Genomic DNA, 25,040 nt, shown 5'->3' on the forward strand with positions numbered 1-25,040 from the left:
AGAGTATGCATCACAAAAGCGGGGGGGTTCTTCCGCGAATCTTTCTATTTCGCTGACCTCAACAGTCCCCAATTGACTACGGTTTTTTCGAACAGCTGTGTCCTTGTTGACTGGACAAATATCCTGAGACGACTTCCGCGGACTACAAAACAACGACATGGACTTGGATGCGATCCTCGAAGATCTTGTGGCTGTGGCACGTCAGGGCGGCTGGATCATAAGTTCATCAGTGCCGTCCGCCTCAGGCGTAGAAAGCAAGAAAAGCAGTGAGAACTGTCGGGCTAACAAAGCAATTCATAACAGCACTGACCGAAACCTGCAGGTGCAGACTTGGTCACTGAAATCGACAGAGTAGTGGAGAGAACCGTCTTCGGCGTGCTCAGATCCAAATATCCTTCTTTCAACCTCATCGGCGAGGAGTCATGGAAGCATGGTACCTCACTTGATGATACGCCAACTTTCGTGGTTGATCCTGTGGACGGTACGTCCAACTATGTCCATGGACTTCCGGATGTCTGCATATCTATCGGTTTGGTGATCAAGAGACGATCTACCATTGGTGTGGTGTATAACCCCTTTCACAACGAACTGTGGACAGCCGTAACTGGAAGCGGAGCTTTTTACCAGAAGGGATTCGATGGCGAGCGATCCAGACTACCTTTGAAGTCGAACTCCGAGCGTTTGAGTATGCAGACGGCGTGCATAGGCATTGAATGGGGAAGTGATCGTGAGGGACCTAATTTTGACTTGAACTTGAAGGTATTTACGAAATTGGCGTCGACACAAGCCACTGGTGGCCATATGGTCAACTCCCTGCGTTGTACCGGCTCTGCCGCTATAACCATATGCCGCGTGGCCGCGGGCCAACAAGACATGTTCTGGGAGTGTGGTTCTTGGATTTGGGATGTAGCTGCCGCTTGGTGTATCTTGGAAGAATCCGGAGGCATGATGGTGGACGGTCATCCAGGCAACTGGATACCCAAGCTTGACGGCAGGAGATACCTTGCTGTTCGGGGAGCTCCAGGAGGGCAAAGAGAGATTGTGGAAGATTTTTGGGCAATTCTAGGGGAGGATCGTTCGACTTATGGAGACTAACCGAAGGCAGGTTGGAAGAATCGATGCGTGTGACTGGTTACGAGTAAGCATATTATCACGCATGAACCAATACTCACGCCACAACGAAAGCATTGCGTTGAAACTTTAATTATTGAAATTGTGAAATTGTGAAATTGTTGAATGGTGGTCATGAGATCGTTATGTAGTACATGCAATGAGACAATACCGGCACCCAACTCCCTCAGTATCGGTAGCTAAACCCGAATATCCAAGCCAGCAATCCTAAAAGATTGAAAATTGGTGTGAAGATAAGCCTTTCATCCTCGTCCGTTCGTACATCGTTCTTGATCGCTCAGTGCTTGTCGCAAAATATGCAAAGGGTATCATGAAATTGTTGAAGTGTTTGGTTTACTTCTTGGCCTCGGGACCGACACCTCTGACGGCTCTGTTGGAAGGTGTTAGTGTCATAGTATTATAGAAGATGTTGGTGATGATGCTTACGAGTCCCACATCTTGCCAAGCATGCCCTTTCCGGGGCCCTGCTCCTCGATACTTGCGCGACGGGCAGAGTAGGCAGCGTTGTCGGGGCTGCGCTTCTGAGACAGAAGGTTGTTGAAGAGACCGCCGGAGGAGCGACGACGCTCACCGTCGAAGGAGGACTTGGGGGCAGTGCCAGTGGGAGAAGACATGATGCTTGTTGTTTGGTTTGAAGGTGGTTGATTGGTAGTGGAGATGTTTATAGTGTGGAAAGATGGTTTGATGAGAAGATATGCTTGATGGATAGAACCAAGATCTGATGGGGTGGGGTGCAACAGTCTTAAATACCTTTCGTGCTACCTCTGGAGGGCTTACCTTTGAGCTCTGTCATGTCATCGGAGTCGGAGATTTTGTCCACAATCGTCGTCAGGCCTTTCCTTTGTTTGCACGACCACTCCACTGGGTGGTGGTGCTCTCGTGATTCTTCCTGAGGATCGTAGCGCCGGTCAAGCCATCGACAAATAATTCGTCGTCATGGTGTTGAACTCAATTTGGCACAACCCAATAGCCATCACTTCCAGGCCGTTGACTTTTGCTGCTCCTCACAAAAAGGGCTGGCCTTTTGCAAGCCACCACCAAAGTGGATGCTCGAGTTACCCCACGATAAGGCTAGCCGCTAGACTTCTGCGTCACGATCGAGTGCGGGGGAACAAGGCTTGTTGATGTCATCGGTCTGGTCCCTGAATCTGATTCTGATTCTACAGCTGTCATTGGTCGTGGCATCAGTTGGAATCTGCAAGACCACCACGATGAGATCGCTTGGAGCTTGATGTGGGCTGAGCTTATCTTCCGGCCCCTACGATCCGCATGTGCTTTGATACGAAAAAAGATATGCGCATGTCAAATCTTCGTGAAACGAGTCAAACGAGGCACATGCATCTTGAAAGCGTTAAAGATGAGCGATGACAAGGTTGGGTGATGGTCTGGTCCCCTCGTGAAGTTGTCGTCGAGTGACAATCCTTGTCGGAGAGCGCTCCCTGCCCCGATGCAAGGGACATTTGTTCGAGGTGTGAGGATCTGACGACTTTCTCGGCCGGTAAAAGTGGCTCTTCCATGACGAGCTTTGAGCACTTTGGTGATTGTCCGGCTGTGCCGTGAAAGAAGTCTTTCGTGATGTGGAGGATGACTCGACTGAGGATTGGAATCGAAGACGTGCTGTTTGTCAGAGATAACCACAGTCTTTTGATTGACAAAGTCTTTATCCATGGCTGAGACATTTGCTTGTGACGACTTCTGCCACGAATTCGCGCGAGCAGGATGTCATCGCTGGCTGTGGAAGGCTTTCAGTCTCCCCTTCATCCTTCGAGATCGAACCGCGACCTCGGATTCGAAAGGTTGTCTTGCAAAGATCACCATACCGCAGAGATGAAGAATGGCCTGGTTGTGCCTTTGCTTGACGCTATCGCTGAGGCTCAGACTAGGTCTGTTGAGTAGATATCACCACCCAAATCATATCAGCTACAGGGCAAGGTCTGCGGCCTGCATGTGGAGATGTCGGAACGCTGTATCAGCGCATGGTCTCGGGTTGCGTACTGTCCTACGGGTTTCGTTCTTTATAGTCAGGTACGAAACCTTTCGAGCAGCAGACTCGCGAAGTCTCGTGTACGCAACGTACTCAAAGGACATCACGTTCAAAGACTCTCCATCGAGAGATTTGTTACCTTTGAGCTGCTCTCAGTCTGTACCGAGAAGTGCCCGGGCTGCAAAACTGCGCAGTAAGATTCATGCGCCCGGGGTCAGCTGTGGATGTTGATTGAATCCACACACTTCTCCATATAAGTGCCGTGCATCGTTACAGATACAATCGTGACGGATCGTGAAGAGCCAATAAATTATGTCGAGAGAAGTCGCGAGGGTCGGTTGTATACAGTGTCTTGGCGCTTAACTCGGTGTGACTGTCTTGCATCGCGGCTTTCGGGCGACCCTTTCCGCTTCCATCGTCTTTACCGCGCAACAACATTTTGGAATTTACGCCAACCACTGACTGTCGCTCATCCAACCCCCACGAAACGACCTTCTCCGACTAAACAGTAACAGCGCGAGTGCGCCCACAACATCAAAATGGGTGGCGATTTGAACTTGAAGAAGTCATGGCATCCCGTGCTCATGTCCAACCAGAAGCGCGTCTGGGAGGAAGAAAAGAAGGCACTGGATGAGCGCAAGAAGATCGATCAAGTGCTCAAGGAGCGCGCCGAAGAACGTCAGATCCAAGAACTACAACAGATGCAAGAGGCCGCTGGCGGCAGGAAACGCGTCGACAGAGTGGACTGGATGTATGGTGGTCCCGCCGATGGACAAAAGGGAACAACGGAAGAGATGGAGGGGTACTTGCTCGGAAAGAGAAGACTGGATGGACTTGTCAAGAGGGATGCTACAGAGGCCATGCAAAAGGCTGCCGCTATTGGTCCCTCGGCCCTGGAGATCGCAAATAAGCAGAAGGACACAGCGACCAAGGTGCGCAACGACCCTATGCTGGCCATCAAACAACAAGAACAAGCTGCTCTGGAAGCCATGATGAGCGATCCAACAAAACGCCGAGCTCTACTCAAGGCTGTCGGCAAGGACGAAGACGACACAAAGCGTAGCCATCGCAAACACCGACACAGAGACGATGAACACCGCAGCAAGCGTAGACGTCACGACAGCCATTACAGCGACGACGAGAGACGTTCATCCCACAAACATCGGTCGGATCGTCGTCGCTCGCCTTCATACTCCCGATCACGGTCGCCCGAACGCAGGAGAAGAGATGACAGAAGGGATGATAGACGTTCCTCCCGATCACGATCAACAGAGCGTAGGAGAAGAGACGACAGGCACGACGATAGAAGGTCTGACCGACGCGACGGTAAAAGGGACGACCGTCGTGATGATAGAAGAGACGACCGCCGTTCATCTTACAAACGCGACTCCTATCGACGCAATAGCGTCTCTCGCTCTCCCGTACGAAAGACAGAACGCAGATCATCCTCGCCTAGACGTCGCGCATCGCCAAATTACGAACCATACAGCGATCGTGGCCACAGATCCTCAAGGAATGACAACAACCGCGGTCCTAGACCCAGAGATGACGACCCCACAAGGCGCGAACGTCCAGCGTCCCCAGACCGTGAAGCAGAGCGTTTAGCCAAACTGGCAGCCATGCAGTCCAACGCCACAGAGCTAGAAACAGATCGTAAGAAGCGTCTTGCAGAGTTGGAGGAACGCGACCGCAAGCAGAAAGAAGAAGACGACCGAAAGCGAAGCGAGAAAGGCAAATTTGTTGGTCAGATACGAAGCCAGGCTGATATGGGAGAAGGTGGGGGTCTTGGTGCTAGGCTGGCTGGTAGGACAGGGTTGCAGAGGTTGGCTGGCGATGAATAGATCGCATTGGTAAATGGCATATAACGAAGCATAACTCACATCTTCATAGGATCATCTTCTCCATGTTTCAGGAAGCAGTCGATATAGTCGCAATAGGGTACCGCAACACCGGCCGAACATTAGAATGACAGCCTCAAGCCATGTCCTTGCCTGCCCTCTCTCTCACCGACTTCATGTCTCGAGAAACACTCTTATTGCTTCCTTCCCATACATCACTAAGGTAGTTATGAAACAATCGGAAGCACTGCTACCATGTCTCCCCGCGACTCCCCGACCCATGACTCTTATACCATCCTTTACTCCCTCATCTCCAGGCAGCAGAACAAAAATGAGCATGTTTCCTTACATAATCGCACTTCTTCCTCTCTTCCTATTTCTACTACGTTTCCTCTGTTTCTCTTTCTCCTTTCCTTTTCCTTCTCATGCATCTGCATCTCAGCCGAGTCTTCCCTTCTCCTGTCTTTTGCAAGTCTCAAATCACTAAATCATTCCCACAGTGTCTACGTCTCGGACTTTCTTCATCCAGAGCCAAGTCCTTTCCTCTCCTTGCTTCCATGCGACACATACACACTAACTCTGAACAGCTTCTGGATCCCTGGATCCCCCGTGATCGCTTTTCTTTCCCAGAGCTAAGTCCCCATCACCTCCTCTTTCCCCCCCCCCCCCCCCCCCCCCCCCCCCCCCCCCCCCCCCCCCCCCCTTTTCCTTCCCTCCCTTCTTCGCCTTCTTTACTGACTCTTGTGTCTTGCAGTCGGCAAATTCTCAGACAAACCTGTTAGCGAAATCCACAGATCTTTTTGAAAAGAAAAAAAATTCCTCAAGCCTTTTTTCTTTTTTTTACAAATCGACTGTGGATTTTTTTTGCTCTTTCATCTTGAACAGGTTGACTTTGAGAGAAAATAGTAAGGGGGTTTGACGTCTGCGGACGTCCCTCTGAAATCATTTTTGGAAAAACACACATATCTTCTCATTGGTGGACTTGGACTTGAGTGTCGGGTTGCTGAAGAGGAGTTGTAGTGTGTTATGTGAAGGTTATGATGTGCAAATGGGGGGGGGAGTTCTGCGAGGCGTGCGATGCGATATAACGACTTTGGGTGTCGATGCTGTTCTTGTCGGGTAAGCAATGCCATCCATGACAGAGGACAGGCTTCATTCACAAAGCACGGCTCTTGTCAAAACATTCAAATCATATTCATCTGGGAACCCGAGACACACACAGTCTCAAGCTCGACTCACGACCGAGTATAAACATGATGCTATCTCTCAAAAGATGAGGAGTCTTTGACTAAATTCATTCTTTCAAAACTATCCTAGTGGTCTGAATGCTCACGTAAGTAAACGCCTCTCCATGCAAAACATCTGCTCGCTCAAGAGCAAAGGCAGACCAATATGTTGCGCTTAAACACACCCATCGACCTATGGGACGTTGTGACGATATCACTCGTCCGCGAGCCCGTTACCGCTCGCATCTTACAATCTTCGACCGATGTTGCCGAAAGCGACAGCGCTGACGAACAAGACGCTGGCAATCCAAGTAGCGACGCCCACACTCTCCATTGTGAAAGTGCCGAGTACCAGGTCTTGTCCTTTCGTTGCATCTGCCGTGGCATTGGCAAGCTTTGAGAAGGATGCAATGTTTGCGGTATGAGGCGAAGGTATCAGCTCAGGGTTGATGGAAAGGAGAAGACCAGTACCAGTCAGGGCGACGGTGGTAGCGAGAATGAAACAGGGCCCTGTACGATCGAGGCAGTACCAGATGGCCGGGTTCGCAAGAGCGAGTGTAAGACTGAGTTGAAGGGGTGATTGCCAGGGAAGACGGCGCTGTATACAGATTAGTAAACATGCATGTAAGCATAAAGGATGATAACTCACAATGGCGTAGACAATGCCCACAGCGGCACCAATGAATCTCACGACCTCGTTCCAGCCAGGAGTCCAGCTTTGGCTACGGTTGCGCGTGTCTTGAGCACTACGCAAGTTTCCAGAAGTCCTGTATTCTCTCTCGGCCTCATTCTCACCACTGCCATCGCTCATCCAGATAGAGTCGACCCTGGGCAAAGCCTGACCCAAAGCAATACCACTAAAACACCAGTAGGCAATATACGCCCACGAGTCCGAAGGCATGCCTTCAACTTGCACAGGTACCAAAGTCTGACGATCATGCAAACGTGCAATCAGTTGTCCATATGCAATGCCAGCAAGACCCAAGACGACATTCTTGCCCACCATGGGCAGAAACCAGTTCTTGAATGTCTTCTTCTTGGGTCTTTGAACACGCCGTGTGGACTCTTGAAGCATGCTGCCTCTTCTCTTTCTGCTTCTCATCATCAGGGCATCATCGACATTGCCGTCAATATCGGCCATGTTCATGCCTTTGCTGTCGATGGGCGTCTGGGCGCCCGTGCCCCAAGGCGTCTCGTCGCGGTCGGGTGCGTAGCCTGCCGGAGAGTAGATGCCGAAGAGAGTAGATGTCGTCAGGTTGAGGAACGAGCGAGTACGAGATGGAGGGAGGCCTGACTCGTCGGCACCGGGAGATTGGGGGTCCGGAGTGTCGCGGCCATCTGGAGAGTTCCCAGCAGTCGATGACATGGGGGTGAGCTCGAACGGACGGCGAGGACGGGGTCGAAGGAGAGGAGGTGATTGATCGGACATGTTGTCTCGAGGTATCCAAGGGGGATTCGAAGGATGAGTGTCTCGTGTGCTTGTCAAGTGATTGACGGCTTCTTGCAGACGCACGTGCTGTTTCTGTATGTATTGTTCTCGACGAAGAATTTATGCCAGACGTGTGCTAACGTAGCTGTGACAAGAAGAAGGCACGGTCAATGGCAGTTAACAATAAAGGAAGGAGCGAGATGCAAGTACAAGAGCGAGAGGGAAAGCAAGCATCAAATGCGCAAGAGTGGGCCGATGATGATGCTGCTGCTGCTGGCGATTGCTTCAGCTTGTGCTTGTGCGCGCTCCGACTCCGAATTGGCATGTGAAAGCTCACCCAATGGCCTGTGCCCGGCGTATTATGACCGTACTCGCAACCGTCACCACATCACTTTTAGTCTGCCTTAGGCAACTGCTTCATCAGGTATAAACAATCCAAAGGAATTTCATTCGCAGAAGAAAACTAAGAGTACATGCAACAACGCCTTCCCATAACTGCCTTTTGTCTGCTGTAGCAAGAGTCCAGTCGCTGCAAATGCGATTCCTGTCCTCCCACAAGTCTGCAGGTCTACGAGCACACCCCACATCCTCAACAATGCGCTGGGGCTACAACGCACGCCGCTGCCCTGCATATGTACCCCATCCGTTGTCACACTCCCCGCTTCTATATTACCTCTCCTCAATCAATTATCTGAAGCCTCCGAATCCGGTGGGTTGGAATCCAGTAGGCTGAGCCATCACGCCGTTGGCGTAAGGTGCCGGGCTCGGCGCGCTTGCAACCGGGCCCTGAGTCAGCATCAGTCGTGATCCTCCCAAAATGGGTGTGTTGTCCTCCTCGGTCTTCTGGCTTGTCTCCTTCGACTTGCGCTCTTCGTTGTCCTTCTTGAGCTGATCAATGGCCATAGCTTGCTGTGACATGTAGTTGATCATAAAGGGCATTGTGAAGTCGGTCAATCCGTGACGCCATGAGAGCTCCATGACAACGTGAAGGGGAATGAGGTCGTAACAAGCGTAAAGCATACCAACGAAACACTCACGGCTGCCAATGTCGACAAAGTAGCGGAGAAGCTCCTCAACAACTTCGCCCTTGTTGGACATGGCGGCAGTCTCAATAGCATCCTTGAAGAGCTTATCTTGCTTGGAAAGGGCAATTGATTTGTCCCATCTCTTGGTCTTGCGGTAGATGTTGGCAGCGATCTGTCTGAAGAAGACCAAGTCGTGCTTCTCAAGACGTTGGGCAAGAGCAACGGCCTCGTAGTTGTCGTAGTTCTCAACAGAGTCACGAAGAGTCTTGTAGTCCTCTTCCTCGATGAGCAAGTCGTTGATAGCATCGTTAACAGCACGCTTGTTCTGCGACTGAACGTTGAGAAGGAAAGGCTTGATAAGAGGGATGTTGTCGGACTTCTCGAACATGCGCACAACGCGGTTGACGTCAATGCGAGGTGTCAATGATTGGAGAAGGTCGGTGAGGAGAGAAGGTTGCTCCTGGAGGTAGAAGTTGAGAGCCTTGTAGTAGATCTCCAAGTTGGCAACCTTGACAACGGTGTCCTTGAAAGAGTGGTGCTCCCAAGCATCGGCAGAACGCTCCATCATAGCAAGAGCAGCATTGTCCCACTCATCGTAATGAGCGTAAAGGAAGACAAGCTCGGGCCACAAGTGAGCCTCCTCGCAAGCACGAATCATCTTGGGGATGTTGATACGGCCCCAGAAGATGCGGAGGTGCTCCATAACACGCTCAGGGTGGTACTTGGAGAGGGCAATACCCAGCTCCGTGAACATACCCATGTGAGCGCGCTCGAGACCAAGACCAGCCTCCAAGAGTGAGATGAGCTCATCGAAGTAGCCGTTGTATTCGTATTGCTTGACGAGATCCTGGAGCTCTTCGGCGTGAACGATCAAGTTGAGACCGCAAATCTGAGCGAGACGGAACTCCTTCTTGGCAACACAGGCCTCGTTGACCTGCTTCCAGACCTTGACGCTGTTGGCCTTGCGAGCACACTCGACAGCAGCTTGGTAGTCCTCAAGATGAACAAGAGTGGTGGCAAGCTTGGCCCAGTTCGAGATACTGCTGAAGAAGATCTTGGCAGCCTCGTGGAAGCCCTCCTCGTATGCCTTGTCACCGGAAGCCTCAACATCGGCAACGTTGGACGAGCGAAGGAAGTCCTCCAACTCGTTGTGCTGGTTGGTACGAGCGAAGCAGAAGGCGAGAGCAGTGTCGATAGGAACCTCGCGAAGAGTCTTGCGTGCCATACGGAGGAACTTGATGAGCTCCTCGTCCTTGCCAGCGTGAGTAGCAATCTCAATGACCTCGTTGTAGTTGGAAGGATCCTGAGCGCGGATGTACGACTCAACCGAGTCGCTGACACGAAGACCGTCAAGCTGAGCCTTGGCAACCTTGCTCCAAACCTCGGGGGTATCGACCTGGTCTGCGTAGTCTTGTGCACGATCGATGGAGACAACCTAGGAAGTGATGTTAGCAAGAATATCTTGAATGGAAACGACATGGCAGGGAAGCCCCAAAGCTGATCTCCATGGAGCGCAATCAGGGCTTCAGTAAGCTGTCGGAATGCAGAAACAGATTCAGATCATGAGTGTGTCGACTGAGAGGAGGACCAAATCTCTACTCTCATCGTACACACTCAATCTCCGAAATAGTTTGTGCATTGCGACAGCTAGATTCGCCGGCTCTAGAGCGCGGGGAGGAAGAAAGTAAGAGCGGGCATAGGCAGGGTCTCAATACTTACATGGTCAACAAGAACATCAGTGGCAGCAGTGTGGTTACCGTGCTTCTTGTAGATCTCAAATGCCTCCTCGTACATACCAACCTCAATACATTGAGTGGCGATGTCCTCGGGGCTGTACTCGGAGAGGTTCTGGATGTAGTTGGCAACACGAGCGCGGTCAGACTTGCAAGCAGTGAGCATAAGCAGGTTCTGCAGGTTAGCGTTGTCGCTGAAGGCAGATGGCTCGAGAATGATCTTCTCAAGGAGCTCGATCAGCTCAGTAGGCATGTCGGCGTCGATGAACGCCTTGACGGCGATAGAAACACGCTCGGGGTCTTGCGACTCAGGGACGGCGGTAGCGATGACCTGGTCGACGAGGGAACGGCGATGAATGTTGTTCGAGCTAAGGACGTAGTTCCAGATCTCCAGGTCCTCACGCTCGAGCAGGTAACGAGCCTGGGCTCTGAACATAGCGTTGTCGTTGGTGATTGCGATAAGTTCGAGGTCGTTCTGGCCCTTGCGGTAGGCGATGTAGGCGAGGTTGGGGTCGCGCTTCTCACAGTATTTACCAACGCTCAATGTGTCGTACATGTCGTTCTCCTTAAGGAACTTCTCAGGATCGTTGTTGCTGTCGATGTAAATTTTGGCAAGGGCGTTGTAGACGGCTTGCTGCTGGTTGCCAGCCTGGAGGGTAGCCTCTAGGAAAGGCAGCAGAAGCTTCAGGCGGTTTCTGCTCTCCACTTCCTTAACGAGCTCATCGATAGGGACGGCGCTTGAGTCGACCGAAGACAACAAGTTCTTGATGATGTTCTCATCACAGTCAACATCAAGTAGACCACCAATGACCCCGGGAGTTCTGCCAGGGTTGACACGCTGAACGTAGACCTCGATCGACTTGAAGTGCTGGTTCTTGTAAAGGTACAAAACTAGGTCGTGGACGAAGTTGAAACGGTCGCAGACAATGATCAGAGGAAGTTGCTCAGTCAGCTTGGCCTCCTTGAGGAAGTTGCGAACTTTCTCGGCGTTATAAAAGTTAGACTCCCTGCACACACGCTCGACTTCTTGAATCTGGTTCATCGTGGTAGCAGCTTCGATGTACTTGAAAGTGACCTCCTCATCCTCGCTCAAATTGACGATACCGCCGAGATAGTAGTAGAGACCCTCGGCAGTTCTGTACTTCTCGAGCAGAGCAATGATGCGGTGGGGACCAAACAGGTCAGAGTACTTCTTCGAGATGTTTATGACAGCGGCGAGATTCTGGCGAATGTTGACCTTCAACATCTCATCCAAGCACTCCATTGACAGCTCAAGAGTGAGTTTGCCAAAGAAGTTGATCAAGAACTCCTCAGGAATCTTGTCAGACTGGACAATGACACGCTTGATGGCAGCAGGATCCTCATAGTGTTCCAGAGCTCTTGTGTACAAGCCAGCCTGCTCACAGAGAGTGGCAATGCGAGGACGATCGTAATGCGTGAACATCTCGTTTCCGAGGATGGCGTCCGCAACTTGAGGAGCATTCATAAGGTTCAACTCAATCAGACGTGTCTGCAGGGGACCATCTTCTTCTCTGTTTGCCGACAGTACATCAAGGCCGAATGCTGTAGCCTCTTGGATCATACCCTGGGCCATGAAGACGTCGAGGACGCGAGAAGTGTCGATGAGGTTGGCATCCTCCTTGGCCAGAGCGGTAGCAAACTCTGCACCCTTTTGAGGGTTGACTCTGACGATGTGTTGAAGAAGATTGTTGAAGTCCGGTGCGTATCCGGTCTCCTTGGAGTATGGGATGATTTGCTCAAAGTTGCCGGACTCGGCCATCGCGGCGATAACCTTTTGGGAGGATCCAGCTTCCTTGTAGATCTGCATGGCCAGGTTGAGGTCATGCAGACGGACCATGTCACCAAGGCTCTCGGAGCATCCTAGCTTGCCCTCGCTCATCCATTTTTCAAGAAGGTGCTTGCGGTTCTGCTGCAGAACGGGTCTGGCCAACTCGATAGTTTCGTGCTCGTTGAGCTTGCCCTTGTCAAGCAGCATACCGAAATATTGAAGGATGACAGAAAGTTGTCCAGGTTGAGCCTGCAGTGCCTTGAAGCGCTCGATGGTTTGAGATGTGCGAAGGAAACCGTTGGGAGAGTTGGCAGCAGTCTTTGCGGCGTCGGCGTATTGACCGGAAGACAAGAGCTGTTCGAAACGCTGCTGGTAGAGCTGGTCGGCACCGGGGAGACCGCCGCGGGAGGCTAGCTTGTAGGCGAGTTCGGCGTTCTCGGGACTCTGCAAAAGGTAAGGAATAACGGTGTTCTCGTCAAGGCTGACGGACAGGACTTGACCCTTGCGGTTAATACCGACAATACCAGAAGACTCGCCATCAGGACATGTGGTGAAGACAGTCTCGCTCGAGATGCGGTTCATGAAGATGACAGTGCCGGTCTCCAGGTCGTAAAGGTGGATGAAACCGTACTTGGTTACCAAATAAATGACCTTGTACTTCTCCGAAACCTGCATCGAGACAGGGAAGTCGTTGGCGGCTTCTTGCGGGAAGTAGACATCGACGGCTTTCTTAGCGAAGACGGGGTTGTTTTGCTGGTGGTCGATCTCGACAACGTGAAGCTTTGCGCCTGCAGCGGTACGGTTGCAGAAGGTGAAGACCTTTGTGTCTGCGGGAGCGCCCTCCAAGCGGATAGTACCGAAAGCAGCGGCGTGACCCTCGATGGCCTGACTAATGCCACGGTCGCGCGAGTAGAGCTGCATGTTTCCGACGACGCGACCTTGTTGCGACGAGATGGAGACGACAACCATCCACTTCTCGTCATCGCTGACTCTGTAGTTGATGATCTGGGAACCCAAGTTGGCATTGCGGTCGAACATCTTGACGGGAGCAGCCTGGCTGGGGTCGAAGATGTCCCAGTGGTAGACGCTAGTCTCTGTGACCAGACCCAAGCTCTTGTCGCTGTACCACTTCCAGAAGACGACGTCCTCGTTCATGGTGGCCGACTTGAGCTTTGCCTTTGCGCCGAGATCGAAGATTTGGAGAGTGCGCTGCTGGGCACGTAGGGCGATGATGTCCTTGTTCCAGTGCATGATGGCGTTGTCAGCCTTGATAGGGCGGCGGACGACACTGTTGTTGTTCTTGAGGTTGACAATAACAACCTCTCCCGAGGCAGAGTCGCAGACGCAGACATAGTGATCCGATTCTAATGTCTGTGCAGTGTGTGAGTGATTGCTAGGTGATGACAGCACTAAGGGAACGACTTACACAAGAGTTGAAACCAAATGATTTGGGCTAGATGAATGCTGTCAGTGAATGGGTGAGGGCAGGATGGCGGCGGATAGACTAACGTCAATGTTGAGCGATGTGAGCTATCGTACAATGTCAGCAGAGGTCAATTGAACAGACGCAGAGGAGATACCTGTAGCAGCTCAGTGAACTTGATAGGTAGAGGCGCCATGGTGGTGATGTGCCGGCGGCTACCTCATCCGTTGGCGGGATCAGGAGCTTGTGTAGGAGCGTGAGGCCTTTGGGGCTATACGGCCCGTCGAGTTGAAGATGGTGAAAGCTTCACTGGTAGAGGCAAAGAAAGTCGTAAAGACGTCAAGCAAGGGAAAGCAGTTGCGGCGAGAGAGTGAGAGCGGGAGAGTCGGGAGTGGAATTAATGTGAGATTGGCTTCTTGATTGCTGCGACGACCTCCAACATGAAGCTGGGCGCTGCTGTTGTCGACGTATTACGATCTCCCCAGAGCCGCAGGCCTTGGCGTCTCATCGTTCGTGCACGTCTGCTTGCATAAAGCCAGTCATAACAATGCACATATTTTTTCTCGAGAGAACAATAATTGGGCACCCCTCCTCTCCGTCATCCCACCAACTTTCATATTTACCTTTCACATTCTCGCGTCGCAACAGAGACAAAGTCCTGCCTCTTTCTGAAGCCTATCTTACCGTCGCCTCTCCACTACCTTTAACAACCCGCAATCATGGCAGGCGCTTGGGGTATGCTATTGCTCTCATCTCGCGCGCGTGCCGATCAACTCTTGTACAACGATACTGACTGCTTGCCCAGATGACGAAGAGTCTAGCGGCTCTGCTCCCGGCTCTCCTCAAATTATCGCCCGTCGCAGCAAGTTCGACGACGAGGAGGAGGAAGGTGATGTGAGTGCGACATCAGCCTCGCTTGCTGCCCAACAATCACTAACACCCCATGCAGGTCCTCGACTCCTGGGATGCCGCCGAAGACTCGGAAGTTGAGAGAGAAAAGGCAAAGAAGGTCGCAGAGGCAAAGGCAAAGGCTGAAGAGGAGGCCAAGAAGAACCACAAGTCCAAGAGTCAGAGAATAGAGGAGAGAAGACAAGAGAACATGCGCAAGAGACTGGAAGACGCCGACTTCGACAGCGAGGATGACGAGGACGAAGCCGAGCGCAAGGCTAGACTGCGCAGAGAACAGAAGGAGTCCGACCTTAAGCACGCCGAGGATCTCTTCGAGGGTATCGGTGTTCCTGCCACCCGCAGCAACCCCAAGGCCATCACCGTTGCCGACGAGAAGCAGCCCGGAAATGCCATCGACCTCTCGGCCATGCCTTTGTTCAATCCCACTACCAAGGACCAGTTTGCCAAGCTCCGTGAGATCCTTTCTCCTCTTCTCGTAGCAAACAGCAAGAAGGCTCAGTACACGCTGTTCATGCAGGAGTTCGCCAAGGACATTGTCAAGGAGCTTCCCAGCGAACAGATCAAGAAGATTGCCAGTGGATTGACCACCCTCTCCAACGAGAAGATGAGAGAAGAGAAAGAAGCACTCAAGGGAGGCAAGAAGTCAAAGGCAGCCAAGACCAAGACCAGTCTTGCAGGTGGTAGAAACGTCGATGCCGACACGACTGTCTACGATGATGATGGTCTCGATGAGTAAGTCTATCTGAATACCTTTTCCGACTTTGAACAAGGCACTGACTTGAAACAGCGGCGACTTCATGTAAATGATGAACGACAAGAGAAGCGAGTTCGATTTCCCGGCAATGGATCTCCTTTGTGGATAATGGATAGAGAGTACGAGAAGCATTTGCACAAGGCGTAAGGCACTGAATGCATGCTTTAATATGTTCTTGTTTAGCAACATGGCGTTTGAGTTGTGTTAGACAAAAGATTGCATTTTCCGACAAACCAGACCATATACCCTCATTGTGAAGGACAGCGGAAATGAAAGGACTAACTATATAATGTGCATGTCTATCTTGAGTTGTGTGTGTGTGACAAACTTTGGCAAGTGTGGGGGCGGCGTGAAACGCGAAACTCCCGACCAGATTTATTTCATCCATAGATTTTTTTGACCATTCGACCAACTACCTCATTTTCGGTCGAAACACGCAGCATGATTTGAGCGCATATCTTCTACAGCATTCAACATTTCCCACATCACTTTCGCCATGGCTTCGCGACCAGAGGATCCCGTTGTAGCGGCGGCCAAAGTCATACGCATCATTCATGACAATCATGCCGCTGCGAGTCAATACTTGCACATATTGAAGGTCACGCCCGGCACGAGCCGCTCGGAAACAAAGGAGATTCTCCAAAATATGGAACAGGAAGAATACAACGATGTGCTCGAAGACCTTGACGCGTCTCAGAAGGCTACCTTCTTCGACAAGGTGGCTGGTTTGAACGAGAAGCCGTCTCAGAACCCTGACGCTCTGGATGACGAGATCACAAAGAAGTACTTTGAGGCTCTGAACCTGAAGGCCAAGGGCCTTAGCTTCAAGGATGTTTGCGCCCAAGTCAAGAAGGTCCCGGTCTTGAATCCTCCCACCACTCCAGCTCTCCCGTCCACTCCTCTTACTTCAAGACCATATCGCGAGGCAGAGAAGAAAGTCGAGCCCAAGGAGCAAAAGCCGAAGGGCAAACCCGTACAACAACCTGTCAAGGTCGCATCGCCTCTAGCTCAAACCGCACCCGTTGCTCCCACCCCGGCTCCTAAAGCATCCGCCGCGCAGACAGCCAAGTTGCAGAAAGAGAAGGCACAAAAGGATAAGCAGGAGAAGAAGAGAAAGAGAGAGGAAGAAACTCCAAAAGCATCCAAGAAGCCAAAGACTGGGCCAGAGGAGGTCGGAGGCTCGAAGAAGAGACAGAAGCGACGCGAGAAGCAAAAGATGTTATTGAGCAAGGTCGCAGCTGGAGAAGTGCCATTGGCCTCGAAGTCTGCCAACCCAATCCTCTCGAGCGAGCCTGTCCCAGCCACGATTGATAGCAAGGCACAGCCCACACCTTTGCAAGAGGATGTGCACATGGAGAGTCCCGAGCCTGCTGCTTCGGTCACTGAGGTAGTTGCTCCGCTGGAAATTGCTGTGCAGGCCATTCCTAAGTCTAAGAAAGTTAGGAGAAGTAAGCACAAGTCTGCAAAGGCCAAGTCGAAGTCTGAGGATACCGAGCAACCGTTGGAGGCATCTACGAATCTTCCTGATACCGACAGTGTCGCACCTGTTGAGGGCAGCAAGAAGGCTCGTAGTCGCAGACGCAAGGTCAAGGCTGCTGAGGCCGCACCCGAGACTGCTTCCGTGACCAAACCCACTTCTGTAATCGACCCAGCTCCTTTGAATGACTCGGCTCAAGTTGACGACGCTTCCTCAACCACCTCTGATGAGGACGACAATGGCGGTATATCATTAGCCAAGGAGAACTCAATGTCTGACTTTGTCCGTCGCACCACTCTGCCTGTATTAGGCAAGCCAACAATTTCAGCAACTGCGGACCCTTCCAGCGATGAGGAACAAGAGGAATCAGTCCAAGACCAGGCTGCGAGTGGCCAGGCTGATGAGGATCTTATTGCGGAACCTACCTCCGAGGCGGCCAACAAGCCCACAGGTCTTGATACTATGCAGAGAGAGTCTTCCTCAGAAGCCGTTCACGAAGAAAGTCCCTCTCCTACAACAAGAGAGACCAGCGTTTCCTCGGCCGAAGAGGCACCAAGCTCTCCTGAACAACAAGAACAAAAGAAGAGCAGTCCAGTCACCAAGAAGACAGAGCTATCAAGGCCCACACCTTCAACTACAATTTTCACATCAGCTCTCGCACAACCCTCGTTCCCGAAACCTTTACTCTCGAATTCTTTCACCAAGCCACAGTCCTCCTTCGCATCCAGCAGGTCAACTTCTTCCTCGAAGCCCAAGAAGTCCGCAAACGACTCTTTTGCCGAGTTTGCCGCGTTCGCTTCTGGTAAGAAGCCAGGCCTTGACGATAGCAGCGATGATGATGATGATGATTCGAGCAGCAGTAGCGACAGTGACAACGAGATGCCAGCACCAGTTCAGGCTCGCAACTTGAGCCCTGTACAGTCTCAGTCGCAGCCAAAGTTAATCAGTCAACCAATTGCATCTGAATCTGAGCCTTCTGCTATGGATGTAGACACTGAGTCTGGCGCTGTAGACGAAGAGGGCGACCCTGTCGCACCGGCGATCGATGTCGTCATGACTGACGACCAACAACATACTAGTTCTCCAATCGCATACAACGATTCGCAGCCTTCGGCACAAGAAGCAGAGAGTGTGGTCGAAGAGGTCAAGAACGAGAAACCAGTAGGGTTTCAGTCATTTCATGAAAACAGTTCAACACGTGATGCGCCTGCCCGTAGCCCTCTTCCCGAGATTCCCAGCCCTGAGGAGCTGATGGACTTTGGTGGATATCAGCCAACCGAAACAAACGAACAAGTCGCTGCTGAAGGAGGAGAACAAGCCGCTACTGCTGCCGCTGGAGACGAAGAAGAACAAACCAGTGAGCCTGCCAATCGTGAGAACCACGAAGGTCCCGAACTTACGGAGCCATCCAACAGCATTGAATTAGAAGCGCAACCAGAAGTCTATCAGGTGTCAGAGAATCTACCAGAAGCCGACGAGCAAGCAAGCTCTTCTTCGGAAGACGAGCAAGACTCAGAGGACGAGGAAGTTCCAGAGGTTATCGAACAATCTGAAGGGCCTGAGGAGGCCGAGGAGGCTGAGGAGGCTCAGGAGTCTGAGAACAAGGACGCAGAGCTCGAAGATCCCACTCAGCCATCTGCATCTGTATCAGACGCCGAAGAGCCTGCTGAAGCCTTTACAAATTCCATGCAAGATTTCCTCGACGCCTGGGAAGAAGAAACCGACAATTTCGAACATAGAATTCAGCAAATTCGGCAACTCTTGGTAGAAGACGGCGACGGTAGCGTGGAAGACAACAAGGACATTCTGGAGAAATTGTTGAAAGAAGTTGACCGAGAAGACAAGGTCTATAAATCAAAGACAGCGGCTGCTAGAAAGGCAATCGTTGAGCTGGAGCAATTGGCGCGTGAAAGGATTGAAGAGGTACTGGATCGTGCAGACGCCAGCTTTGAGCAACGATTGTTAGAGATCAAATCTGACCTGAGGGAGGAGTATAACGCCGAGTCTGCAAGGGCTCAACTGGGTCAACTATCACCCGAGTTGGGCGAACCAGACGTCGAGATGAAGGACAAGCCTGAAGTTGACGTCGAGATGAAGGACGGACATGAGGAAGAGGCAGAGCCCAAGCCTGAGATCGACGACGAGGCCGACCAAGACGAGGAATCATCAGCAGAATCCGCACCTTCCTCTCTCGGCTGGGCACCAAGCGACGACGAAGGTCTCACAGAAAGCGCAAAGAAGGAAAAGGAAAGCAAGAAGCGAAAGCCACGCAAATCAACAGGCGCAACTTCCGAACACTTCACCCCTTCACCAAAGAAGCAGCGCGTTCCTGCCGGTACGTCAGCCGTCCCCTTCCCCAAGCTCTCGGCACCTCGCTTTGGCTTGATTCAGGAGAGACTCGCCAACGATCCTTACCGTCTGCTCCTCGCCGTCACGTTCCTTAACAAGACAGCCGGTAGAGCGGCCGTACCCATTTTCGAAAAAGTCATGGAGAGATACCCCACGCCACAGGATCTCGCTGCTGCTGATGTCAGTGACCTTAGCGAGATGATTCACAGTCTGGGCTTCCAGAACCAGCGGGCAAGAAAACTCATCAAGATCGCAGAGACGTGGATTGAACAGCCACCGCAAAAGGGAAAGCTGTTCCGTACCATGGATTATCCCTCCAAGGGTAATGGCCGCCATCTCAAGCCCAAAGACACTGTTGATGAAGACGTCGATGATTGCGTTGAAGCAGGTGCTCTGGAGATCGCACATATCTACGGCTCTGGCCCTTACGCATGGGACAGCTGGCGCATCTTCTGCCGCGACAAGTTCCGCGGTGTCGCTGACGGCTATAACGGTGAAGGTGTACCCGGCTACAATCCTTCCTCACAGACCGCGAACGAGTCAGACTTTGAGCCAGAGTGGAAGCGTGTGATACCTTTGGATAAAGAGCTACGAGCATGCTTACGCTGGATGTGGCTACGCGAAGGTTGGGAATGGGATCCTTTGACCGGCAAAAAGCATAAAGCTGCTCCATCCCTCTTACGCGAAGCTTCAGATGGTATAGCTACCTGGGACGAACCCGTCGCCATGAATCCTCACAACGAAGACCCTACTACCATCAAGCAAGAAATCTCAGCACCTCGTGGCGCTGCAGCCCTGGTCCCAAGCATCAAGGCCGAAGAAGTCAAGACAGAGGATGCACAACCCGCCAAGAAACGCACCAGAAGATCTAGAAACTCGGGTGCTTCGAAGCGTGCAGTCACTCCCCCGTCAGCAGTCGAGACCAAGGAACATGCTACCCCTGCTGTTGCCGCTGCTGCTAAGGTGTTGAATGCAGAGCCAGAGATTATGACGTCGCGGTTGAGACCCAGAGCTGGTCGTACGGATGCCATTACTTCTGCTGCTGTTCCTGCTACGCCTAGTCGTCGTCGTGCACGTAAGTAGAGGACCGTCTCGTAGGACAACTGTATTCTTGTCTAGAGCCATTGGTGGTATTCCACACAAATAACCTTTCATAGCGAAAAAAAACAATACAGGAAAATATTGAATCGACGAACGAGATCATGAGCAGAGTCATAAGGAGGAGGCGCATAATCACTGTGCGTGACTTTAAGGAATTTCGAGATTTGAGGACGTTCTCGTGCATTGCTTGTGCTTTTTAGCTAATCGAACTTGGCTCACCTTTTGCGTGCTATACGATTGCACTCGAAGGAAAAATTCTGGCATTGAGCGCAAACTTACGATAAATGTTACCGTCAGAATCTCGAGCTCATCACGAAAGTATTGTTAGTAATAATTGTTTGTTGCGGCTGGATACAGCCCAGAACCTATCAGATGATTAGTCGCAAACATCGAAACAGTGAAACCACTGATGATCAGAAAAACAAGAAGAGCAACCCCCCAGACTGTCGTTGGTTACTGCTAAACTATAAGCTACAACTTCGAATAGAAAGCAAAGAAAAAAGACATCCCAGCTCCTGCAACAGCAAAGCAATCAGAAATCCATATATGTGTAGTTTAGAAGCGACCGTAATAAAACAAATATTGCCTTCCAGCATGAGCAAACAAAATGATGCAAAATAACCCTTTTCCTCTTTTCTTTTAGTTCTCCGTTGTTCGACTCTAGATGGGCTCATCACGTGGCTCGATCAGAATCTCATTGACAGCAACATGGGCGGGCTGCTTGAGTGCATAAACAATCGAATTGGCGACATCCTCAGGGTCCAAGATCTGGGCACCAGAAGGCTCGCCATACTTCTCCACAGCCTCCTTATCACTAGACATGGTAAGAAGGTCGGTCTGGGTGTTTCCAGGCTGAACGCCAGTGACGCGGAGACCCTTTCCTGCAGTCTCAAGACGCAGAGCTTGGAGTGTAAACTCAACAAAGACTTTACTGGCTGAGTAAACACCAAGACCAGGGAAGCACTTTCGGCCGGCGTCGGAGGAGATGGCGACGATGTGGCCTGCGCCGCGGGAAAGCATACCAGGCACGGTGGAGGAAAGGCAGTTCAGCAGACCCTTGCAGTTGACGTCGACGGTTTGCTCCCATTCGTCGACCTTGGCATTAGCCATCATGGTGAAGTACATGACGCCAGCGCATGAGACGAGGATATCGACAGGGCCCAGCTCTTCCTCAGTGGCCTGCACCAGGGCTTCTACCTGCGTGCGGTTTGTGACATCGGTTTGACGAACGATGACTTTGCCCTCACGGACAGTGAGTCTGCGCTTTAGAGCCTCAAGGGCATCCGTGCGACGAGCAGCAAGAGCGATATGGCAACCTTCTCTTGCGAGGGCAACGGCAACAGCAGCACCGATTCCCGACGAAGCACCAGTGACAATAGCGACACGCCCACTCAGGGGACCTCTTCGAGGCATGTGTGCGACACCACCAAGAGAGCTGAGGCCCGAAGGAGGGCTAGGCAGCCATCCTCTGGCAAACCAGTGGCGAGTGTATGTCTCGAGCAGGACAGAATCGACCTTGGGACGCTCAACAACAGAGCGGAAAGGTCTCGTGGCTTCGTTATTGAGAACAACGATACCTCTGAGGAACTCAACGCTAGGCATGCCACTGCGGAGAATATCCACTGTGAAGTTACCGTCACCGCCTCTACCGTTTCCTCTCTTCTCGGTCCACATGGTGACCCACTCCTCCCAGTCAAGGGGCTTAGTGGGATAGCCAAGCTTCTCAAGGTCCTGGAAGACAGAGCTCATGTCGACAGGAGTAGGGTCGCCAAGATGGAAGACCAGCTGCTTGGCTTGTGACTGGTTGGCCAGATGGATGATGGCCTTGCTAACAAAGTCAACAGGCGTCATCTCAGCACGCCAGCCCTCGACATCGGGGTGGAAGCCAAGGTGGATTGACTCGACTATCAGAGCAGATACCAAATCCCAAGCGTTGGCAGAGCCAGTCAAACTGTGGCCACTGATAGTACCAGCACGCAGGATCTTTACAGGCAGACCACGGCGACTAGCTTCGTGGACAAGCTGTTCCGCGACCCACTTCGTCTGGCCATAGCCATCGAGGAGCTTGTCTTGGACAGAGTCAACGTCAAGCATGGCGAACTCGGGCCAGCCGTGCTTGGAAGGAGGCAAGACGCCGTTTGTCGAAACATACTGAACGGTAGCACCGCTCTGAGAAGCCAGTCGCAAGATTTCTCTAGTACCTTCAATGTTGGCGCCACGCAGCGAAGCATAAGGGTAGATCAAGTTGACAGTGGCACCGGCATGGACAATGACTTGAACTCTAGAGACCATGTCGTTCCAGAGATTCTGATCAAGACCTAGACGTTCGCGCGAGAGGTTACCAGGCAGGATTTCAACACGTTCCATGATCGAATCACGCCACAAACCCAAGTCGAGAAGATGTCTTCTCAGTCTTGCAATACCAGCAGAGTAGTCACTGCCTTCAGGGTTGTTGAAGCGAACCAGACAGATGATTTGAGCTGACGTGTTTTCGAGAAGATCGTTCAGGAGGAAAGCACCCAAGAAACCAGTCGCACCAGTCAAAAGCACAGTGTTGGCTTTATTGAGAGGGCAGAACTTGGCTCCGTTGGCCTGGATGTCGTTGTCAAGGGTGGAGTCCTTGCGCAGCACAGCAGGAAGATCTGCTTGAACTGCAGCAGCATGTCCATCCCTGACAGCGCGAACTGTCTCAACATGACCAGCAAGAGTAGGAGGGTCTGCAAGGCGAGCGACAGGAACACGGAAGCCGAACGATCTTGAGAATTTTGCGGCGAGGTCTGCGAGCGAGAGTGAATGACCACCCAGATCAAAGAAGTTGCTTGCCGAAGAGATCAGGCTGCGAGGCATGTTAAGCGTAGCAGACCAAACCTCGGCCACGTCGTTGACGCCGATGGGGTCCTGGGCTTGAGCAGCCTTGGTTCCATTGGCACCGTTTGGTGGGGTTGTGACGGGTGCTGGCAACTTCTTGAGGTCAACCTTTCCAGAAACTTCGTGCAATGGCAGCTCCTCGAGCACAACCCATAATGAGGGAAGCATGTACTGTGCCAACGATTCCGAGAGCGCCTTACGAGCTTCAGGACTGTGTCCAGATTCAATAATTTCCGGGAAAGTGCGATCCTTAGACTCCTTATCGCGCACAATATAGGCCACCAACTGCCTATCGAGACCTTCTCCGTGAGCAATCACTGCACACTGGCTGACAGCAAGGTGAGTGACGATGGAGTTCTCAACCTTTGCGGGAACGACAGAGTAACCACGGAGCTTGATCATAGCTCCAACGCGGCCAGTAATCTCAAGGAGGCCAGAAGGAAGCTTACGTGCAAGATCTCCAGTTCTGTACATTAGGGCACCTTCAGTCGAGTCGTATTCATCTCTGAGGAAGGCCTTGGCGGTAGTCTCTGGGAGGTTGAGGTAACCACGAGCCAGAAGTTTACCACCAAAGAACAGCTCTCCACTAACACCATCCTCAACTTTATTGCCAAGATCGTCGACAATGTATGTATGCTCAGGATCCAGGGACGGGCCGACCGGGCAGTAAAGGGCTGCCTCATCGAGGTGTCCAAGCATCTCTCCGATGTTGCCACAGGCAATCTCATGCGTTTCACAAGCACTGTAACAGTTGAGCAGGCGTACTTTGGGTAGGGCTTTGAGGGCGTTGCGGGCAAGGTCGGTAGTGACAACTTCACCATTGAGCCACAGGACACGAAGATCGGGAAGACGCTTTGAGATATCAGGGTGACGCGACAGGATCGTAGCCAAAAGAGTAGGAGTCATGAGAGTCTCGGTGATCTTCTTGGTTGCAAGCAGTTCAACAAGAGCATGGGGATCATAGCTGACCTCATCAGGGACAGCAACGACAGTGGCTCCACGAAGCAGGGGACGCAGGATTTCCCAGATGAAAAAGACGTTGCAAGCCACACGGTCTCCAGGCTGCTGGTCCGAGACAGCGAATCTCAAGTCATATGAGAGTACAGGTGCTCTATGTGGGTTTGCGATACCCTTGGGCTTTCCAGTGGTACCTGAGGAGTAAGCAACGAAAGCAAGACGTTCAAGATCATCGTCGGCAGGTAACGGTGCTGGCTCTTTGTGATCGCCATTGACTTCCTGTGCTTCATCGTCGAGGACAAGGACTGGGACGCCTTGTTGGATCTTGCCGACCTCAGATGTGTGGGTGATGATAACAGCCGGCTTAGCGTCGTCAATGACGTCGGCCAATAGGTCCGGAGGGTATGCGAGCTCCAGTACAAGGAAAGCTCCTCCAGCACGCAGCGAAGCAAGACAGGCAATTACATAGTCAGCACTGCGAGGAAGTAATACACCAACAAGTGTGTCTCGACTGACGCCGTAGTTGCGGAGGCGTTGAGAAAGAGCCTCAACGATTTGGTCAAGCTCGGCATACGAATATGTGTTTGACTCGTCCTCTAGAGCAACTGCATCAGGCGTCTCCTTCACCTGTTTCGTGAAGAGGGCCGACAGATCTTTGCCAGTGTCAATGATAGGCATGATGCTGCCTCGTGGTGGGGTGAAATCGAGGGGGAGGGTTTGTGGGGGAGGTCGGACGAACAGTTGGTATGTCTCGACGCGGTGGTTGTTCTCCAGCTCTGGAGCCAAACTTTGGCAAACTGGCAGTTTGGCGGCCAATTCCATCCACATCCACCCGCTTCCCAAAATCACGACATACACATCGGTCGAGTCCGTGAGAGCTTATCCCCAGATTTGTGCCGTTGTGCAGCAGATCTTCAGCCAGTGACAAGCCACATTCAAGCACCTGGTTTATCTCGAAGGAACCGGAGTTTATCCCAACCAATAATCAGCACGGCGTCGGTTTCTTGGCCCGAGAATCTGGCCGGCCATTTTGGGTGATTTCGAGCG

General features: G+C 52.0%; 9 protein-coding genes across 9 annotated transcripts; 5 read left to right on the forward strand and 4 right to left on the reverse strand.

Moving 5' to 3' along the window:
• The first annotated feature begins 19 nt into the window (after window positions 1–19).
• AUEXF2481DRAFT_41971 (uncharacterized protein) lies at window positions 20–1,191 on the forward strand. The gene is made up of 2 exons (XM_013486341.1): window positions 20–266; window positions 323–1,191. The coding sequence occupies exons 1-2, from the start codon at window positions 158–160 to the stop codon at window positions 1,093–1,095; spliced, it is 882 nt and encodes a 293-aa protein (XP_013341795.1). The 5' UTR covers window positions 20–157; the 3' UTR covers window positions 1,096–1,191.
• Window positions 1,192–1,464: 273 nt separating this feature from the next.
• AUEXF2481DRAFT_6788 (uncharacterized protein) lies at window positions 1,465–1,745 on the reverse strand (the record flags this gene model as incomplete). The annotated part of the gene is made up of 2 exons (XM_013486255.1): window positions 1,465–1,501; window positions 1,558–1,745. The coding sequence occupies 2 exons, from the start codon at window positions 1,743–1,745 to the stop codon at window positions 1,465–1,467; spliced, it is 225 nt and encodes a 74-aa protein (XP_013341709.1).
• Window positions 1,746–3,366: 1,621 nt separating this feature from the next.
• Window positions 3,367–5,220, forward strand: AUEXF2481DRAFT_41975 (uncharacterized protein). The gene has a single exon (XM_013486342.1). It carries the CDS (start codon window positions 3,655–3,657, stop codon window positions 4,954–4,956), a length of 1,302 nt encoding a protein of 433 aa, XP_013341796.1. The 5' UTR covers window positions 3,367–3,654; the 3' UTR covers window positions 4,957–5,220.
• Window positions 5,083–5,707, forward strand: AUEXF2481DRAFT_333515 (uncharacterized protein). Its single transcript, XM_013486433.1, has one exon. It carries the CDS (start codon window positions 5,209–5,211, stop codon window positions 5,587–5,589), a length of 381 nt encoding a protein of 126 aa, XP_013341887.1. The 5' UTR covers window positions 5,083–5,208; the 3' UTR covers window positions 5,590–5,707.
• Window positions 5,708–6,203: 496 nt separating this feature from the next.
• On the reverse strand, window positions 6,204–7,871 carry AUEXF2481DRAFT_41976 (uncharacterized protein). The gene is made up of 2 exons (XM_013486343.1): window positions 6,829–7,871; window positions 6,204–6,777 (listed from the first exon to the last, which is right to left on the reverse strand). The coding sequence occupies exons 1-2, from the start codon at window positions 7,606–7,608 to the stop codon at window positions 6,427–6,429; spliced, it is 1,131 nt and encodes a 376-aa protein (XP_013341797.1). The 5' UTR covers window positions 7,609–7,871; the 3' UTR covers window positions 6,204–6,426.
• Window positions 7,872–8,295: 424 nt separating this feature from the next.
• Window positions 8,296–13,774, reverse strand: AUEXF2481DRAFT_6791 (uncharacterized protein; the record flags this gene model as incomplete). The annotated part of the gene is made up of 5 exons (XM_013486256.1): window positions 8,296–10,068; window positions 10,353–13,526; window positions 13,582–13,608; window positions 13,665–13,685; window positions 13,736–13,774. 5 exons carry the CDS (start codon window positions 13,772–13,774, stop codon window positions 8,296–8,298), a joined length of 5,034 nt encoding a protein of 1,677 aa, XP_013341710.1.
• Window positions 13,775–14,275: 501 nt separating this feature from the next.
• AUEXF2481DRAFT_41978 (uncharacterized protein) lies at window positions 14,276–15,375 on the forward strand. Its single transcript, XM_013486344.1, has 4 exons — window positions 14,276–14,313; window positions 14,384–14,472; window positions 14,528–15,219; window positions 15,275–15,375. Exons 1-4 carry the CDS (start codon window positions 14,298–14,300, stop codon window positions 15,288–15,290), a joined length of 813 nt encoding a protein of 270 aa, XP_013341798.1. The 5' UTR covers window positions 14,276–14,297; the 3' UTR covers window positions 15,291–15,375.
• Window positions 15,376–19,303: 3,928 nt separating this feature from the next.
• Window positions 19,304–20,243, forward strand: AUEXF2481DRAFT_41979 (uncharacterized protein). Its single transcript, XM_013486345.1, has one exon. It carries the CDS (start codon window positions 19,371–19,373, stop codon window positions 20,148–20,150), a length of 780 nt encoding a protein of 259 aa, XP_013341799.1. The 5' UTR covers window positions 19,304–19,370; the 3' UTR covers window positions 20,151–20,243.
• A 90-nt stretch (window positions 20,244–20,333) lies between these two features.
• On the reverse strand, window positions 20,334–24,783 carry AUEXF2481DRAFT_41980 (uncharacterized protein). Its single transcript, XM_013486346.1, has one exon. The coding sequence runs from the start codon at window positions 24,669–24,671 to the stop codon at window positions 20,829–20,831; it is 3,843 nt and encodes a 1,280-aa protein (XP_013341800.1). The 5' UTR covers window positions 24,672–24,783; the 3' UTR covers window positions 20,334–20,828.
• Window positions 24,784–25,040: the final 257 nt, after the last annotated feature.

Source organism: Aureobasidium subglaciale, assembly GCF_000721755.1.
Source record: "Aureobasidium subglaciale EXF-2481 unplaced genomic scaffold scaffold_17, whole genome shotgun sequence".
Lineage (NCBI taxonomy): Eukaryota > Fungi > Ascomycota > Dothideomycetes > Dothideales > Saccotheciaceae > Aureobasidium > Aureobasidium subglaciale.

Bases quoted from the DNA above. Each gene is read 5' to 3' on its own strand.
- AUEXF2481DRAFT_333515 (XM_013486433.1), top strand. From the start codon at position 5,209: ATGTCTCCCCGCGACTCCCCGACCCATGACTCTTATACCATCCTTTAC.
- AUEXF2481DRAFT_41978 (XM_013486344.1), top strand. The intron at 14,473-14,527 runs GTGAGTGCGACA...CACCCCATGCAG, and splicing joins ACGAGGAGGAGGAAGGTGAT to GTCCTCGACTCCTGGGATGC.
- AUEXF2481DRAFT_41971 (XM_013486341.1), top strand. From the start codon at position 158: ATGGACTTGGATGCGATCCTCGAAGATCTTGTGGCTGTGGCACGTCAG. The intron at 267-322 runs GTGAGAACTGTC...CGAAACCTGCAG, and splicing joins CGTAGAAAGCAAGAAAAGCA to GTGCAGACTTGGTCACTGAA.
- AUEXF2481DRAFT_41980 (XM_013486346.1), bottom strand. From the start codon at position 24,671: ATGCCTATCATTGACACTGGCAAAGATCTGTCGGCCCTCTTCACGAAA.
- AUEXF2481DRAFT_41976 (XM_013486343.1), bottom strand. From the start codon at position 7,608: ATGTCCGATCAATCACCTCCTCTCCTTCGACCCCGTCCTCGCCGTCCG. The intron at 6,778-6,828 runs GTGAGTTATCAT...ATCTGTATACAG, and splicing joins TGGGCATTGTCTACGCCATT to CGCCGTCTTCCCTGGCAATC.
- AUEXF2481DRAFT_41979 (XM_013486345.1), top strand. From the start codon at position 19,371: ATGGATTATCCCTCCAAGGGTAATGGCCGCCATCTCAAGCCCAAAGAC.
- AUEXF2481DRAFT_41975 (XM_013486342.1), top strand. From the start codon at position 3,655: ATGGGTGGCGATTTGAACTTGAAGAAGTCATGGCATCCCGTGCTCATG.